Below are 19,408 nucleotides of genomic sequence, written 5' to 3'. Positions count from 1 at the left end.
CTGAAGCAGCTGGCAGGCAACAGTTGCTCCCTTCAGTGCTTTGGTGCAGTGTCAGTGTGCAGAAGGGAGTGGATTGCTCCCAGGAGCCTGAGCTGTGGAACGTTCATTACAGATCAGCACTCTGCACGGGCAGCTCTGCCTCCTCCTCCTCCTCCATCTGCCCACCCACAGCCCTGCCAGGACAGGGAAAGCAGCCCATAGAGTGCATTCAGAAAATGAGGAGACTCAGTCAGAGCTGCAGTTCACACAAGTGAATCACTTACCAGTGTAAATAAATGTGTCAGTGTAGCAGTTTGGGCATTCCTTTGGTTTTGGGGGATTTGGGTTTTTTTCAGTTACGGGTTTGGGTTCTTTTCTTTTTGTGGTTTTGGGTTTTGTTTGGTGGTGGTAGTTTTGTTCTCCTCTGGGTTGTTGTTACCACAAAGTACTCCCTGCACTTGAGAATAATTTTATATGCTTCAGAGACAATGCAGCCCAACTGTTTCAATATTTTGCTTACGGTAGTAATAGGGTAACACAATCAGGTAAACATCAAACATTCTTTGCTCTTGCTTGCTACATTATTCTCAAGTGCATGCTTTAAAACACTACACTTTTTTAATGCATGTTTGTGATTTTAGATACACAGTTTTACTTGGTCCTTTTGAATCCCATGAAGATTTGAGCTATCCATGTTCCACTGAGTTTTAAGAAAGAGGCTGGTTTATAAACTAAATGAAGGCAAACAGATGCAATAGTCTAAATCTGTAGTACCTCTTCATTTACTAGACATGGACCAATACATATTTTATTATAGTAATAATCAAATGCTTGAGATCTCCAAAGTTATTAGGGGAACACACCTCAACAAAAGAATCCTTGGTAAAGCAGGCCCTACATATAAAACCAGCCAGAATATATTAAAACTACAAGCAGATATGGCCATCTACCTGTCTGGCTGTTAACCTTTGCCTTGTAAGGTGTGAAACTAAATGCTAATGTTTAGGAACACTTTCACTGAATGTGATGTTGATTTCATTTTTTTTGCTAGGGTTGAAAGGAGGTTAAACAATATCCTACATTGCTTTGCTCATTTTTTGATGCAGTTTCTTTCCCTGCATTAAACCCAGAGGACAGTCAGCTTTCCCCATTCAAAACAGGAAGCACAGAGCAGGGTTCCTACTTACCTCACTTAAAAAAAACAACCCCCCCTTGAGAGCTCCAGGCAGAAGTCTGCAACTTAGTAATCTTTTTATATAGAGTGAAAAAGTACCTTTAAACAAAACACTAGAGTGGTATAGTATGTCATCAGGCACTGTGTATCCTAGAAAATGCAGGAAAAACAGCTGGGAAATCCAGCCTTCTTGGATCTTCAAAAGTAAACTGGGAAAGCCTAGGAAACAGAACCCTTAAAGCAGTGGTAGATTTATTGAAAGAAATAAACTGGACTCACTTTCTTCACAGTGATCTCAAGACAAATACTTTAAAATATTTTAACTGCAGGGCTAGAAAAGGATAACAAAGGTAACACCACTGTTTCTGAAAGTTCTTGCACAAGGTCACAGCCTTTTTGGTTTTTTGGGGTTTTTTTTGTGCAAGGCCAGAGATTGCATCCACTCAAGGGCTTTACAAATCTCTGCTTTGTACTTGTCTAACAGAGCTCCTTCCTCTCCTGGGTGAAGCTGTTTGAAGTTTGTTTCTCCCTGGTGCAACAAGGCCTGTGCAGGAAGTTCTGCCAGCACAGCTGTCCTGGTGAGGAATCCACCTCTGCTCCAACAGCTGCACCTGAACAAGGCAAAGGCCTAAGGCAGAAGTGAACTGTCCAAGCTTCTGAAAGTGCAAAGCAGGGGTAATACAGGAGGGGTGCTTCACATGAAGGTGAGAAAGCAGAGCTTCACACTTACCTCACCAGCACCACTATAAATAAATGGCACAATTACATCTTTCCTTTTCAGAAATAGAAAAACACACAACAGAGTGTGATTTCCTGTGATACAAAATATCAATACCGAGGAGATTTGAAAAGCAGCTTGGAAAAAAGTTCTAAGTCATTCTTCAGAGTGGTTTGTGGAGTTTTTTTCTTTTTATCTTTCTTTTTAAATACAAGTAAATGACAGATGTAACCCAACACACTTTAACACATGGTATAGATGAGAGGTAAATGCAGACAACAGCTGAAAGATGTCTGATCAAGGAGTTCTGCTTTGGTACCAAGAGGATGATTTCATTTTGGGAATGCAGAGCAATGCCTGCCACTCTTTACTAAACCAGTGGAGGATTCCCAAGCTGGATCCCACAGGATGCCCAGTGAAATGGCCAAACCTGGGCAGCTCCAACTGCCACATTTACACATCAGGTGGGACAGCACAGTTACTGAGACAGCACAGCCCAGCCTGCTGCTCTCCCAGAGCCTGGTCTGCTCAATCTCTCAGTCTGCACCTTTCACCAAAGTGGCCAAGTGAAAGCTATTTCAGGCACTGTTTGCTTGCAAGTCAAGCTGAAACAGTTCCTTTTGAATGTTCTAGTACATTTGGTACATTTTTCTACATGTTCAGTACATCAGTAGGCACATACAGTACTGTTCCCCTGCAATGTTAATGGAATCCTTAACTTAAGCCCCAAAGCCTAATAAAGAGCTTTTAGGAGAAAAACAATCTCAAGTGTTCCAAGGTGTAATATTAGAAAATCAGCCTGCTTGACAGTGAAACTCAGAAAGCAACAGTCTGTGTCTCCTGCACTTCCAGACCACCTCCCTCTGACTGCCACCAGACTGCCAACGTGCATTCACCTGACTGGGAGTAACTTGAAGGATTTATTCACACAAAAGGACACTACAGAGCTCTACAGAAAAGCTGTAGCTCTAATCTGATTAAATCTTATTCTGAGAAAGAGGAAAACTAACCAAAGCAGAATTTAAAATCCAGTATGCAACAGGTGGATTTGATTTTAGCTACAAAAAACTGGAAAAAGCAGTTGGCTACAAAGGACTCCTGGTACCAACTGCTCTGAAGTTCATTTTTAAACTATACACTTGCTTGTTGACAGTAACCACACAATATTCTTGCTAATTCTAGATTACATTTTCCTTTGCTGGTGAAAAATAAAATCTCTTAGCAAATATTTCCCATTGGCTAATTTCATACACTTTTAAATATGAAATTAGCCTCTGAATTAATTACTTAATAATGCCCTCAAAAATGTGTGACAGCCACAAACATCTGAATTAAAAAGCTTTTTAGAGGCTCTCTCATATGACTCTCCCTGTCTTTACTCTTTATGAGGTCTAAGCACAAGATGGGAAATTTGACTTTTGTTTATAATGTCAAGCTCAAGATGTGGTTTCCCTATTACAGAGGATTGAGTCCTGCTCTGCTCTGGAAAAGTTACTTTCCATAATGCTGAGTATTTCACAGCCTCTAGTGGCTTCACTTCGAATAGCACATGTTGTTGAGTCACATTTTAAGTTGTTTTTAGGACATTCTATTTTAGGTGTACCCTACTGAGAGTAGCTGCATAGCCACTGGGCAAAATTAACTGTTAGATGGCATAAAAAAAATAACTGACAGGTTTTAATTCACAGTATTCACCTGCTGCTGTAAGGAGAAATTTTATTCAATAGCATGAGTTAAAAAAGAAAACCTGACTAAAATTCATTATTCCAGATTTTCTACACTGCATGCAATAAGCAAAGTAAGTGTAATGGAAACAAAAATGCTGCACTGATGCTTGGCAGTTATCTATCACTATTGCCCATTCATTATGCTTCCAGGTGCAAGGATTGAGAATGGACTAATACAGACTTAAAATACTGAATAGTAGATACATAAAGAGCCCAACATCAAAAACAGTCCTAAGGAATGTCATCCCAAAAAATCTCCTTTGAAACCTGCCAGCTTAGGTGTTCTTGCATAAATACCCTTTTGAAACAGGGAAACAGTGCTCAAACAAGTCCATTGCTATCCTCTAGCAACCTTCATGTATCACTCCAAGTTTCCTCTTGTATTTTAGCAGCAAACATGGTTATGAAAGAACGTATTGCTACCACAGGTTACACTGGATAATTAAATCTTTACATCTCTCTTAAAAAGCAGAAAAATCAAGAGTTTAATGTAAACTTTCTACAGAATTTTACTTCAAAGTGCTAAAAAAACTGAAGATGAAATCCATTCCCTATGAAAATAGAAGGCAGCAGCAGGAGGAAAGAATTAAAGGCTGTACCACAGCGCTAAACATCCATTCCCATTAAAATTCTCTCCCAAGGAAGACCACTAAATACCAAGGAATATCAATAAAAACTTACCATTTCTCTGTATTGGCTGAACAGTGAAAGCAATCAATACATTCTGCAAAGAAAAAACTGCAATTAGGAAAAGAAGAAGTAATTACCTGTGGCCTCGAATATCAGACTGATCACAGACTCCTCCTAAAGCAATTCTGTGGAATTCTCGACCCAAAGTCTTTGCAATTGATCTTCCAACACTGGTTTTACCAACTCCTGGGGGCCCCACAAAACAAAGAATGGGGCCCTTGAGGTTGTTTTTAAGCTGTCGCACAGCCAAGTACTCCAACACTCTCTTCTTCAACTTCTCCATGGCATAATGGTCATTGTCCAGAACGATGCGAGCTGCGCGGATCTCCAGGCGATCTGGGATGGACAGACAGGGATCAATCACAACATCTGCCCTGCAAATGCAAACAACTGATCCTACAGCAGGAACAGATCCCTTCAGCAGGGCAGTCCCCATTCACACATAGCACAGACAGTGCTTCTCTAAAACAAGGTATTAAAGTTCTCTTTGATCTCCTTCTTAGCTAGATGGATTATATACTGAAAATGACACAGTGCTGATAATTATTTCAGCCTTGGATGTCATTATCATGATTTTCTATTTCTGTATTCATGTGTGTTTTTATTCACTCTTGCTACAGAGTTCAAAGCAGCAATCACATGGGTCACACTCAAAAACTTTGCTTAAAGTAAAAACACCACACTTCACATGACACAGCTTAATTTTAAAAGATCAAAGAGCAATTTCCACCAAAAAAACATTCTGCTAGGACATGGCTGCCAACAAACATTTTACTCATTTGGGGATTCTTTGAATAATACTGCAAAGTAAATGTAGGCAGATCTTTCTACAATTTCATGATTAAAGACAATATTTACAAAATTTGTAAACAGCCAGGGCTCTATTTCAAACCAGCAACAATTCATCACTACAAGTGCCACCAGAAGGGTAGGGATGGACATGCAAGTGGGCTAAGTCCACCTTGTGCAAAGTAATTTTGCCCATTTAACCTACTTGTGCTGGTCAGGAGAGTTGGTTTCTTACTCTTCCCTCACTCTCCATTTTTGCACACTGTATCTGTATTAACAGTATCACCCTCTACCCACAACTCCAAAAACTACAGTACAAAGCAGATATAGACTCAGCATTTCTACTGCACCCCAAGCTGTAATTATTAAAATTAACTACAGTTGTGCTTTTTTATCCTTTTGTTTCTTACCACACTTGCTTAAGATAAACCAGAATCTTCTTCAGAAAGACCAATGTTACAGAAATTCCCAAAGGGGTTTTTTGTCTGACATATAAAAAATAATTAGATGCTCATTTCTTTGATACATACCGGCACAAATTGTAATTAGTAACACCTTCATTTTTTAATGAAACTATTCTTAACACTTCTTAAATCTACATTCTTAGATATCCAACTGAGCTACACAGGCTATTCAGTTAGACTTCTTAAAACTGAAGTGTAATGGTTTACCTGGCTTACAGTAACTTACCCACAATGTTTTTACAAGACTGAACCAATTCACAGTTTACATGATAGTTACTTGTCCTAAAACATTTGTGCACAAGAATCACCACTAAGAGGAGGGTTTCACCTTTTGTACTCTTGTTCCACGGCAATTCTACCATCAGCTCCAAGTAATTTCTTGTCAAAGCATATTCTGGCATTGACTGAGGCATCTTCTTTAATCTGGAAATGTAAGTTCAGAATTCAAAAGGCCAACAAGAAATTAAATGCAAAGGAAGCCTCTATTGCACCACAAGGCAGCAATCGCTGCCTGAGGTTTAAAATCATTTCAAAAAAACAACCAACACATATTAAACAGGAGAAGGTCTGCAAGATTTGTTTAAATTTTAAAAGAAACCACCATTTAAAAGCCTCCTACCTTTTTATTTCTTTAAGACAAACTTTAAGAGCTTGTTCAGACATACTGGATGTTCTAATCTTTTTTTCTAGCATGACAACATCATCATGATCTTCTTCTTCCTCCTCATCTTCTGTAATGCTTCCGTGGCTGATTCTTCTATTAGGACGAATAGCTACAACCTGTGCAATGGAAACAGAGCCACAGAATTGCACCAGGTCTTGGGTTTTAAATAAGCTGTGGACTTTGCCTTTGAATGAAAATCATGGCAAAAACAGGTAAGGTGCACAGAAGAATTCAGAACTCGAGAAAGTTTCAACTCCAGAAATTAACTTCAATAAGTGTTATTGGTGCTACTTTAAAAAGTTACAGTTCTTTATATATTTTTAAGTAAGTTTATTGTATAGCCTAAACTCTAAAACAACACAAAACAGGAACAAAACTGAAAGGAGCTATTTGTGATATTTCAAGCACTGCAGCCCATCATATTAAGCAGAAAGATGGGTAAATCTCTCTTATCTTTTTTCATTTCTCAATGACTTTCCAGTTACTAAACTATTTAAGTGCAGTTAGATGCAGCAAAAGTGAACAAGCTCCATTTTACAACACCCATTCTTTATCTGTAGTTCAAAAGCTGGCACTCATCTGCAATGCCATCAGTAAACAATACACCTTTCACTACACAGGCCAGAACTCACTGGGTGCATACCATGAACTCAGGAATCTGCACATTCATTTAATGTCACAAAGTGCTCAGAATGAAATAAAAATTAAATTAAAAAAACATTAAAATAAAGCCTAGGCAGTTTTAAACAAATATTTTGTATTTTGTGTATCTACACAGCCAAAGTTGCCAGCTATGGCTACATATTAAAAACACACAGATTAAAATCATGCATTCATCAGCCTGTTTAAAAAGTGCATCTTATTTAGAATGTTTAAGTATTCCACATTTAAAGCTGCATACCCTTTTATCATCATCCTGTTTGGACTTTCTTGTTTTCTGAAGCAGCTTCAGGCCTTCAATCTGTCTAACAAGCAATGGTATGGTCATCTTGAACCGTTCTTCCAGCCTAACAGCATCTAAAATCTGAGAGCAGGGAGTTGTAAGCAGCCAAGTTCACAGTGATGAGTCCTCTCTCTGGGGGAAGGGAACATGGAGGTACTGCTACTGTCTTTTGACCAGAGGTACAGAATAGGTGGATTTAGGAAAACAGGTAGCAAAAAAAGCAAGGAGAATGCAGTACACAAAATCTAGGCCTCAAGGGTATGGATGCCTGAACTACAAACCACTTCAATCTAGAGAAAATTCTTTTACCCTGTCTCGTTTGAAAACATCTTAATATTTCAGTTGCATTTTCTGTAGCAAGCATCTATCACTGTTCTATTTTTCAATTATTGGGCCTCAGCAAAGAGATGGCCCTGTTAAAAAAGTTACAGCATCATCTCCTTGGGTAACCCAGGGGAAAAAAAATCACCTTGTGCCTTAAGGTTTTCGTTCAGAGATTTATTTTGTCTTTTTAATATTTTGTACACAATTTCATTTTCATATTAAATGAAGTTAATGTGTGGAAATGGGTAGAATTCTACTCCTCTGTATTTCCACAGCTTCCACCAGCTGCTCTTTTCTTTAGAACTCCTAAAAATGAAAAAGTGACACACCAATACCTAACGTACCTTCCTCCAGCAGGATATTCAGCTACAGTACACACCTTCCCTTCACATTATACTGCATTAATTTCTACTTGTGGTGCTTTGAAAGAACCTAACACACACTCAATTCCAGGTGCAGCATAAGCAGTTAGAGAAGAAAAGGAACAACTTCCAAAACACAGCAAGCAAATACAGAAATCAGATGAATAAGCACCAAGCCATAAAGATCATTTTTGCACAGATTTACTTTGACATTTGATAGAAATTTAACCACTGTCTAAGTTTAAAGAAACCCAGACTTCAAGATGTTTTTAAAAATACTTAAATCTAATACTAAAAGTATTTTAATTCTGAAGTTATTAGTATTAAGACACGTATAATGATCAGTCAGCTGGGATAAATATGCAAAGTTTCAACACAACCTGAAGAAAGATTTTTCATATTTACTATGAGAAGCCCATGCTCTACTTATTTGAGTTTAATAAAGTGAACCATTTCCAAGATTTCCCAACTAGATCTATTTACCTTGGGTGAGTTCTGCCACATGCATATAAACACTTTAAACCAGACCATCAAACCATTTTGCAAGCATTCATGCTCAGCTGTAACACAAATCCCTGCTGGCATAATGTTATCACTGTACAGTCACAAGTGTAAGCAACTCCAAAATTACCCAAAGTGAGTGACTCTGAAAGGCAGCACACCTAACCAGCAGTGAAAGAGCTGAAGAAGACGATACCTGCAGCTTCTCTTGGTTGGTAGTTCTGATGATAGAGGTCAGGATATCTGGCAGAGCTTCCCTGGGCAGATTGTCCAGGAGGCGCCGGAGCTTTGCCACCGCAGGCACGGACATATCCAGCATCTCAACCAGCTACAACACACAAGGAACAACACTGACAGCTGCTGGGCCCCTTTGGGGATGAGCTCAGTGCCTCTCTGATCTGAACATGATTGTGTCTTTCAGTTTGAAGCATGTCCAGGTAGTTTGCCAAAATGCTACTGAAATAAGTTCACAGATGAGGCACTAACTCAGCACAGAGCACCAAGACTTTGAGCTTTCTGCTTGTTTCAGAAGTTCAAAAGTATCATTATTGTTTGCAGCATTTTTTCAATATTTTCATCTCCTCTTTCCCCCACATACCCAGATTAAAAACTTCCCCATGACTGTTTTTCAATACATCCTTATCTACTGTTTTTCAATATATCCTATTGGATATAAGTTCTTATATCTCTGTAAAAATTGATCAAATCTTTTACTAGAATGTATCTATAGTATTGCTATATATGAAACACCAACTTATAGCACCAGCACAAGCAGTTGCACAAGATTCAGCTGCAATGAGCTGAGTAGACACCCTGGAACTTGGCATAGAAACCTTAAACTGTAACAGTAACATTTATTTTGTAGCAGAAATACTGAAACTCTACTAGTTGCTGAAAAATATAGGAACTGGAGAAACAGAAGGGCAGATAGAAAACAAGTAAAGAGCCTAAGTATACCCGCAGGTTATGTGACACACATAAGAATAAAACAAATTACCTGTACTGCATACTTGTAGAATTGTTCTGACAGCTCTCCAAGCTCCTCCTCAGATTTATGGCCATTAGTGAACTGCTCCAGTCGATCTAACTGCTGCACCTCAGCAATGGGATAGGGCTTCTCCTTCAGCAGCTGCAGGATCTGGAACCGGCACAGGCCTGTCACCAGCAACGTGTAATGGGGCTTGGGCCAGTTGCTACCAACCACCTGAACTGCCAGGGCAGCAGTGCCAATCCTAAAACCAGATCAAATCTTGTATTATCTGCCACTTTCCACAGAACATTTTGTGTGCTCCCTACCAGAAGCAACCAAGCTGTAAGTTGCAAGACCCTGATGGGTCATAGTTCCTATTGTGAAATGTAATCAAATTATTCAATTCCCTTTGTAACACAGATTACAAAACCAAACCCCTAAAACCTGAACACAAATGAGTTAACTGAAAAACTAAGAAAAGTACTGTAATATCAGTTATGCAATGTAGAAACATATGTCATTTTTTCATAATGGATCTGGCTGTGGACAGGCACACTGACACTTCTGTTGAAGCAATATGCACTGGGAAATGGGAGTGTCTGTAAATGACAGTTCTTCCCAGCCTTGAACTGAATCAATATTTTAGATCACCGGACCTACTGAAGCAGATTTACAACAGAAGTTATTTTCTTGCAACATCTGACTAAGTCCACTGATACGATAAAGTTGGGAAAGCAAGGGTTATATCATGTTAGTTTCACCAGACAGAAATACAGTTGTTTTTATTTTATGTGAACTAAGCCAATATCCGTGTTACCTATTAGGTGAAAAATCCTATGGTTAACAGCTGCGACAGCCCTAGAGCTGCGTTCTTTCGTCTTATTTAGCTCGGCCACCTCAGCCTCTTTTTAAACTTCCCCTCCGGCCAGCCCGTCCCCGGCCCCTGGCCCGTTGGGTCGGTTGTGAGACCGGGTTTCGGGGAGGGCAGAGGCGTTTCCCGGGGCCGGCGGAGCGGGGCGGCCCCGCGGGGGGACCCCACGGCGAGCCCCGGCCGGGGAGGCCGGGCCGGGCTCCGGGGGCCCCGCAGGCCGCGAGGGCGGCAGGAGAGCCGGGCCGAGCCGCACCTGTGCAGGTTGGGCAGGTCGTCGCAGTCGGACGTGGGGTCGCTGGTGTTGGGGATGACGCCGATGATGGTGCTCCGCAGCGAGGTGCCCTTCAGCAGCCGGCTGCGCACCAGCTGCATGTTGCGCGGCGAGTCCACGCTGGTGCGCATGGTGGAGCCGGGCAGGAGCACGCTCTCGTGCGTGAGCAGCAGCGGCAGCCGGGTCGGGATCTGGATAGCGCTGCCCGCCGCCATGGCTGCTCGCCACCCTCGTCCCGCCCGCGCCCCTCACGCCGGCCCCGCCGCCATGGCAGCCCGGCCCCTCACGCGCCGCGGCCCCGCCCCCTACGGGCGCCGGCAGGGACCGGCCTCGCGCGCCCCGCCCGCTGCGCCCCCTGGTGGCGGCGGCCGCGCTGCTCCCGGCCCGGCCCCGGCCCCGGCCCCGACCCCGGCCCCGAATCGCCCCCATCAGTCCTGAATCGGGCCCGCCGCTCCCGAGGCGCTCCCGCTGCTCCTTCTGCCGCTCCCGGGGCCTCTCGGGTCCGATCTCCTTGCAAACAGCGAGCCGAGCAGGTGCCCTTCAGTCCCGCCGAGGCCGCCGGGCCGCCGGCAGGTGTCAGGCTGGCACTGACAATGGGTGTGGGCTGAACGCTCTGAGGAGTGCTAGGGGCTCCGACATTGGAGAGGGAGCGTGTGACAAATCCTCTGTTAAGTGGGACTGCTACGAGCTGAAATCCCCTTTTTTGTTGGTTTTTACACAACTGTGCTCTCCTGCACCCGCGCTCCGGGTCGAAGGGCTCAGCATCCTGGTTCAGAGCCCCAGAATCGTTCGGGCTGGAAGGAGCTCTGGAGATCACCCAGTCCCAGCCCCTGCCAAGGCAGGGTCACCTGGCGCAGGTGGCACAGGAACGCCCCCGGTGGGTTTGAAATGTCTCCAGAGGAGGACACCCCTGGCTCTGCCCTCCATGGGAAGCAGCTGTTCCTCCTGCTGAGGAGGCGCAGGTAGCGCAGGAGTCCTTCCACGTGTTCCTGAGTGCCCCGAAGCGGAGGTAGGAGCTGCAGGACCCCACATCGACCTGCGGGTCCCCAGGACAGCGAGATGTAAAGCCCATCTGGTGCTCCCCGTTCCCAGCCTGGCTGCCTGCTGAGGCTTCGCTCACACCCGGGAATTCCACTGCATAGTGGAATTCAGCAGCCCTGCAGGCACCAGCCAGCCCACAGCTCACTGGGACAGTGAGCTAAAACAGCCCAGGTGAAAGGGCTCCAAGCACTGAGGCCCTATGGAGATTTCAGACAAAAATGTGTGGTTTAGAAACTTTCTTTTTTAATTTTTTTCCCCCGTTGGTAAATGAGGTGCAATATCAAAATTGCATAATGCAGTGAACTAGGTTGGCCAATCTCTTGTTAATCACTGCCTTGCATGATTCCTGCTGAACAAAGGTAATCCTGTACAGAGGGGAAATCACAGTAGCAGCAAACTGACTATTTGAAATGCAAAAGGATTGCTGCAGTTAAAACCTTGCTTAATCATGGGGTTTATTAGAACCTTCATCTGTTGGTTTACTGGAAAATGCACGGTAATAGGATATATGGAAATACCACCAGTATATTTAAATGCAAGAAGTTATTACAGCTGAGAAAAATATCTTCTAAAGCTACCACCTCAGGTACCTTAGAAAGAAGCTGGAATTTAATGTACTATTCAACATGACATTTAGAAAACATTAATATAAAAGGGCACATAACACATGTGGAAAGTGTTTTGTGAATTTCCCAATGTTAAATATAATTACTCTGTAAACATATGTTCAACACTTACAAATGTTTAAGCATCTCTAACTGTATTTGTTTGGAATATGAACACAAACTAAACCTAAAGGTTAAATATTTGCTCATCATGTTTATTGAGTAATTTTCTCAGTTTGAGTATTTTGATTAAAAAGAATCTACAAATGGCATCATGTTTATTCTGCAGACTACCATTTTCTACTTCCTTCAGAGATGACTGGTATCTGTTGTCATTAACAATACTTTCTTAATTAATTCTGGAGCTATATCAAGAACTCTCAATTATAATAATTAATTCTAAATTCCTTTCAGTTTCTCCTGAGCAACTCTTAATGCCCAGGGCTGTGTTTTACTGTCTGTACTAAGCAATACTACAGGGTCACATCCTGATTATGATGTCGAGATAGTACTGGATCCCCCAAATTGTATTTTGCTTAAATACAAATAGATCACATTTGAGCAAGAACCTTTCAGAACGTTTTTCTAGACTAGCTGAACATTTCTCGACACCTGGAGAAGCAGTGTAGCAGTAAGTATTAAGATATGCCTTCAGCTTGGGGAATATAAGATTAAAAGGGACAATTGCCACAGGGTCTGACCTCCTCTAACTCTCACCAGCAACTTCTGCATCAAGTCCATGGTTTTTGACTTCCACTGTATCTCAAAGGCATTCAGCCTTGGTTATGAGTGACTGCAAGAGAGCACCTGCCACCTCTATGGGTGTGCTGTTCAGTAGTTGATTACCTGGTTAAAATTTGCACCTTGCAAATTTTACTTGTACTCTTGGCTTCCAGAGACTGCCTTCTGTTGTATCCAACAGACTGAAGAGTTGCCTCCTATAATAAATATCATTCCTCAGTGACCACAACCAGTGCTCCATGATTGAATCATGGCTTAACTTCGAGCTTCTCTTTCTCAGTTTTTAAATAAAGTCTCATCCTCCTTAAAATGTGGGTAGCCTATAAATGCAGTAATCATCTTGCAAATGTTATATAAATGTCATATAATACCCTCTTAGTGTTTGCATTCAATGTTCCCTGCCTGTGAAATCCTGTGTGAAGGTTGTTTGGCTACAGCCCCATTTCACAGAGCTCAGGTGGTCCTGCTTTGGTCTGGGTGCAGCACAAGCCTGGCTGAAGGAGATGGGTGTCAGTGCAATGGGGTAGAGACAGGGACCACTCTAGCAGATGGTGTAGGGCACCTGTGCTCCCCAGTTCATAAATCTGTGTCCTGCAGGGTCCCCTGCTTCCTCTCTCTGAAGCTGGACTGACACAACAGCTGGAGCCCACAGAATTTTCATTGGTAGAACAGCTGGGCACTGGTTTAGGTCCCAGGTAAGCATGTAAGGAGTGGCATTCATTTCATGTGCTTCAGAGACTGACAGCATAGCCATGCTCTTCCCGAGCTCCTTGGGAGACCACACTAAGGATTTTGCAGTAATGATCTTCTCAAGACCTATTTCTTTAAAAAGGATTGCAATTCACAGATATCTATATTTTATGCCTGTAAAACTCATAGACATTTTCCTCTCCCCCCAGCTCTGCATTATTTCTTCTGCTTACACAAACAGAAGAGAGAGCTCAGTATTTCCAAAAACCAAGACCAAGCTACCTCACAGTGAAGACTTGAGGTTAATATGTTCGAGATTAAAGCTCAGTAATTTTCTCCTAAGATGTGCACACACTTCTGCCTCCTCACTGGCACTCTTTAAAGCTCTCAAGCCCTCTGCAGCTATTTTATAAAACAAGATTCTCAGTCTGTCATCAGACTTTCCCTTTCTCATACTGCTTCTATTTCATACTCACAGATTGTTTGATGCAGTGATGTTCTTTAGGAACTATTTCTCTCCAGTCTCAACTGCTATGTCTATAAATCAAAGAGAAAAAAGTTTTCCCATTTTCTTTTGAATTCTTTCTCTATACTGTGTGAAAACTTAAGAGCCTCTCTTAACAATTACATAATCTGGCTCTAAATCCAACAAAACAATATTTCTTAAAGATGCTGTGAAAATATGCTTTGAATTGACTCAAGGTCTGTTTCTATACATCAGTTATTATGAAATATCCAATAAGAACTATACAGGCTTGGTGCAAGATGAAGAATTTACTGTCAGAATTTTGAAATGCATGTTATGATAAAACATGCATTTTGTGAATTCTGAGGTGAGGGTTATATGGATGCATGGTCTGTGCACAGGCAGACTTCATAACTTCTCTGTTCATTAGATTATTTTCCTCAATAATATTTCCTCCAACCCAGATGCTTCCTACCATCTTTGCCTGCATCACAAACACCTCAAAAATCTTTAAAATAACATAATTAGGAAGGAGGTTTATGTAAGGCTATTGAAAGGATGTAATAATATAACTGAACTGCATTTTAAAGTGCATTTATTTTAATGTCCAACTTTTCTAAGTGTAAGGTTGAAGTGGAATTTTTAAAATCTGTTTTTGAAATGTAGTCTTTGTTATTATTTGTATCCTCAATCATTCCTCCCTTGCACAAAAGAATTTGGTTTTTTTCAGATCCTGATTGATTAAAAAGCTCCGGTTGGTTATGTAAGAACAGCACATGGAGCACACACCAGGAGCTGCTGGCAGCACTTTACTGACTAACAGAGTGAGAGACCTTTCAGACATTGCTGAAGCTCTGTGGAGGATTCTTTATGGCAACTGTAAAATGTGTTTTAGGAGTAAGTGCTAACAGACCTCACTGGAGCAGCTGAACTTAAAGGGGGCTTAATCTTTTATTCAAAAGTATGAGTGAACTCCAAGAAAGGGACAGGGGGAGGTACACAGGAAGAGGAATTCAAATTACTGTTAAAAATTGAAATTTGAGCTAGAATAGCATGGGGCAGAGAGAGTTCTCACCTGCCTTGCCTAACCAGATTTTCACACCAGATTTATCCATACCACAAAAAAAAAAAAGGATTCAGAGGAACTTCTAAAGGACAGAAAATATCCACGGGAAATTAAAGCAATGCCATCAGTAGAGCTGTGCTGCTGAGGATACAGCTGAAGGAATTGAAAAGGAATTTCATTCACACTTAGTTTTGCTGCACACAATACCACACTACCTGGAATATATTTATTTTTTTCTCTTTAATCTGCATACTGCCAAATCAGCCTTTTTAGAGAACTGCTAGTAAGAGATAAAAATATGCTCCCTTAGTATAATGCAACTGAATGAAAGAGCTGAAAAGGCTACATTTGAGGCTTAGATATATTTGGTAAGGTTTTGTAAGCCTAACCCTCCATTTTTTTAACCTCATAAAGTGGAAAAAAGTTTGCCACCAAAGAAGAGAAATGTGGAAAATAGTGGAGTTACTGCCAGAGCTTATTGAAATAAATACTCTTCCAAGTCAAACTCAATCATATTTGTAGTCAATATTTTAGTGAAGCAATAGTTTGAAGGAGCTGCAGGATCACATTTTTATGTCTTTCTTACCCAAGGGAGCATTTTCATTCCCATTGTTCAAATGAAATTTGCTGACTGACACCTAAAAATGCATGCAAATGTTCTGAAGTAATTTTAGGGTTTGACCTTACAGAAAGTCCACACAGACTGTGGGATGGAGCCCAGAATTATTCCATAGACATAAGCACAGTAAAGTTTGAGAATGAATAGGAGTTTTGCTTTTTCTCCTTAGCAACTAAATAGGCTGCCCGGTCTGAATTTAGTTACTCTTCTGTGTGTCCAACAGTTTGAGAGGATATTAACTGCACACTGTAGGTCAATCAATTCAAGAATGTTTTCCTACCTGATCCCTTTCAAATCTGCAGGATAATGATTCTCTACATGAACCACGACCTACTCTGCTTTCAGTTACTCAAACAGATTTTATCAATGTTATTCAATTGTTCAGAGGTGAAACCCTTAAAAATTAAAGTTAATTGAAGCAATTACCTATGTCTGAATTAGCAAAATAATCCTTCTCATTCTTTGCTGTTGTACCTGCACTCTGCCCTTTGGCAGGGCTGTGTTACACAGTCACCCAACCCTCCAGTGCCAGTTTGACCACAATACAAATGAAGGGAGTCATTAGTCGAAATGCTATCCATCATTTCATCTTCACAAATATTTTTAAGCTGCCAAATATTATAAATATTGTTCCAGCTACTGCATTGATTTAAAGCCACTAAGTAATCATAACTGTGTACTCCCTGAGGATGTTCCAGGAAATTATATACTAGAACCAATTTCCTCTCTAATATAGTTGTGGAAATTCAGGTCAGGTAGCCACTGACCTCATTGTCTGAAATTCTGAAATCTCCACAGCACAAATATATAATGTGTACATGGCAACAACATTGCTGCTTTGTGCTGATTCCTCTAATGTACATAAATCAAGTTAAACCAATCATATTTTTCATAGAAATTACTGCATTAGCTAAGCACAAGAGCATCCACAGTTCTACATTTTTCCCCTGTTGGCCCTCTTGTAGAAAATTATGATAGAGAAAATAAAAAACATGGCAGATAAAGGTACATTTGTTTTTGCCTATTGCCTCTTTGTAAAACTTTCATGTGTACAAACTTATTTTCAGTACATATTATAAAAACTAAAAAACTAACCAGTTCCAAAAATTCTGGGAGTCTTGCCAAAAACTGCTGTAAATAAAAATACATATAAAAGAAAGACAGGATTCTTAGACATTTTAAAGTCTATAATAAATAGCTGAGAATGTTTTGTGATTTACAAGTATGAGATTTACTGAGTCACTGTGATGTGCATAATTTTCTTAAACTGGACAGATATTGCAGCTTCGTGATGAAGCAGAAGCACACTTCAGAACTGGCCTCAGTGAAGAGTCTTCCATTTAATTAGCAGTTTCTCTGGTACCATCCGAGACAGCAAGAAATGTTACCAACATGACTTCGGTCTCTAATTCAATCATTTATTTGGGGATTATTTCTTCAGGATAGGAAGAAGAAAACACAATCCTAAATGCATTTCAAAATGGACTACAAATTAAGAGATTAAAAAAACAACCTTGATTTCCCCACATCTCTGCATAAATCTTGACATTTTACTCCACTTTTCTCTTGCAGTCATTTGCTTTCATGGCCTCTTTTGCCAGAGAGACAAACAATCGCTGTTGATTTATCTAGTCACCTCTGGAAAGCATTAATATTGATAGAGTGAAAACATGTCAAGCAGGTTCCTTTCCACTTAAGGAATTTTCCCCTGTATTATGGAAATGCAAAAGAGGAGAGATAGAAATGCTGAGCTTTTTGTGCCCATTTAGAAGCTGTTTAGGAAGGGAGGAGCACATTTCTGTCAACTGCACTGAAGAAAGACCAGCATGTTCAATTCTGGCATGCGAATATGAACGGCAGCAGCGGCTTTGTTCTCATGCACCCAGTCCAGAGCAGGTGCAAGGCTGTGCCATGCACATTCCACAGCAATGCAAGAGGCACAGCCCTGACAACCCTCACCCAGCACTGCCTGCTCTGCAGCTGCCACTCAGAACCAAGACACAGTTCCTAAATAAAAATGTCTAATAATGAACATCTAGCTAGTTTATTAAAATTTAGACATAGATTAATATCTCTGTTTGCTACCAAACTCTTCTTTGTTGGTTGGGGTTTTTTAACAAAACGTTTAGAATTTATATTAGAATATTTTAAAAGTAGTTTCCACATAGAAACAGATGAAAAGCCTGACTGTCTTATTGCAAATGCAGGGAGTATTCTCTTCAGCCTCATCTGTTTCAACAGTTGCTGAAAGCTGCCGGGCTGCCCAGGGCCCAGAGGAACAAAAGCGGCGGCGAAGCCCTCCCAAGATGGCGCCCGCGTGTGGGGAGGCAGAGGGACCATGGCGGACAAACCCCCCCCGCTGGGCTCAACTTTTGCCCGAACACAAAAGCGGGCAGCTGCCGGAGCTGCTGCAGGACTTGCGGAGCAGCCCTGGCAGCCGGTGGGAATCGGTGGCGCTGTCGGTGCGGGCTCGGTGCTGCCGCCCGCTGCCCTCTGCAGCCCCGCGCGGGCTCCATCGCTGCCGCTGCGGCCGTTCCTGGGCCCTTGGGCTGCGGGGGGAAGAACCGCTCTCAGCAGGCACCCCAAGTGCCCCGACAGCTCGGGCCCCGTCCTGCCCACAGGCCTTGTGAAATTCCCCCGGCAGTGCCGCTGCTCGGCTGGCCGCTGCTGCCATCCATAAAGCACGCCCAGAGCGAGCCCCTGCCAGGGGGAAGCCAGAGAAGCGCGTGCCCCGTGCTGCCACAGCTCTGCCGCCACCAGGGAAAGGTGGGAGGGCGCAGCACGGGGCCCTCAAGAGCATCAACATTCACTGCATAACATGCGGCTCTGGGAAAATGTGCTCTCCATGCTACTTCTAAAGATGCCTTCCAATAAACCAGTTGACAGTGCAAGAAATGCATTTTATTTCTTCCTTTGTTTCCTATAAAAATGTCTTACACCGTTTGGGTGTTGGACAAAAGTCCATCAAGTATGTTACTTTTGAAACAAGGGAAATTTATTTACTTACAGATTCTAGCATCTTAAAAAAGTACAGCTTGCAAACATTGAAGCAAAACAAAGGTTCAATTGCATAAAAACAATTTAATTGAGTAAAGTACTATGGAGATTACAAAGAACAAGACCTTTAGTGGATATCATAGCACATTTAGCATTACATATTCTACTTTCGTAGCTCTAAGTTCTACATGCTATTTATGAACAATTTTACTAATATTCTTATTTCATGAAGATATTCTTTACAATATTCTTTACAATATTCTTATATTCACTACTTAAAAGGAAAACTTCTTAGACATCTAAATACAATCTGCATTTGGAAAGGTAAAATATCTAGTCTAACAATGAATACTACTCTATTCCCCTGGCTGCAGCCCTGTGCACAGTTACTCAGCATTACATTTGCTACTTTAATAGAACTACTTCCTATTTACGAACAATTTTACTTATATTCCTGTCTAATTTTACTTATCTTCCTATAAATATTCCTATTCTCTATACATAAAATGAAAACTTCCTAAACATTTAAAATACAATCTGGTTTTGGGAAGGTAAAAACATACAGCCTGGGAATGAATACTAGTGTATTCCCTGGATGCAGTTCTGTCCCAAAGTTTCCTGGGGGAAGGGCTTGGCAGATGCATTGTCTGTCCCTTCTATCCCCTTGTCCTCTGAATTCTGCGCGTCCTTCAGAATGAGACACGGATCCGGAGGCCTGACGTCACCCAGCCTGTCA

At 41.6% G+C, this 19,408-nt stretch overlaps 1 protein-coding gene across 1 annotated transcript in view; it reads right to left on the bottom strand.

Moving 5' to 3' along the window:
* Positions 1–10,705, bottom strand: part of LONP2 (lon peptidase 2, peroxisomal) — a 37,302-nt gene extending 26,597 nt beyond the window's left edge. The window contains exons 1-7 of the mRNA XM_066557405.1: positions 10,430–10,705; positions 9,333–9,567; positions 8,532–8,663; positions 7,107–7,229; positions 6,161–6,321; positions 5,870–5,964; positions 4,366–4,624 (exon numbers count right to left, since the gene is read on the bottom strand). Of these exons, the coding sequence (XP_066413502.1) occupies positions 4,366–4,624; positions 5,870–5,964; positions 6,161–6,321; positions 7,107–7,229; positions 8,532–8,663; positions 9,333–9,567; positions 10,430–10,662 (1,238 nt within the window). The 5' untranslated portion in view covers positions 10,663–10,705. The remainder of the gene's footprint in view (positions 1–4,365; positions 4,625–5,869; positions 5,965–6,160; positions 6,322–7,106; positions 7,230–8,531; positions 8,664–9,332; positions 9,568–10,429) is intronic.
* Between the last annotated feature and the right edge of the window lie 8,703 nt (positions 10,706–19,408).

The sequence above is a fragment of the Molothrus aeneus genome, chromosome 11 (assembly GCF_037042795.1).
Source record: "Molothrus aeneus isolate 106 chromosome 11, BPBGC_Maene_1.0, whole genome shotgun sequence".
NCBI lineage: Eukaryota > Metazoa > Chordata > Aves > Passeriformes > Icteridae > Molothrus > Molothrus aeneus.
Note: the sequence above shows the minus strand (reverse complement) of the source record. Positions and strands in the feature narration are given on the sequence as shown.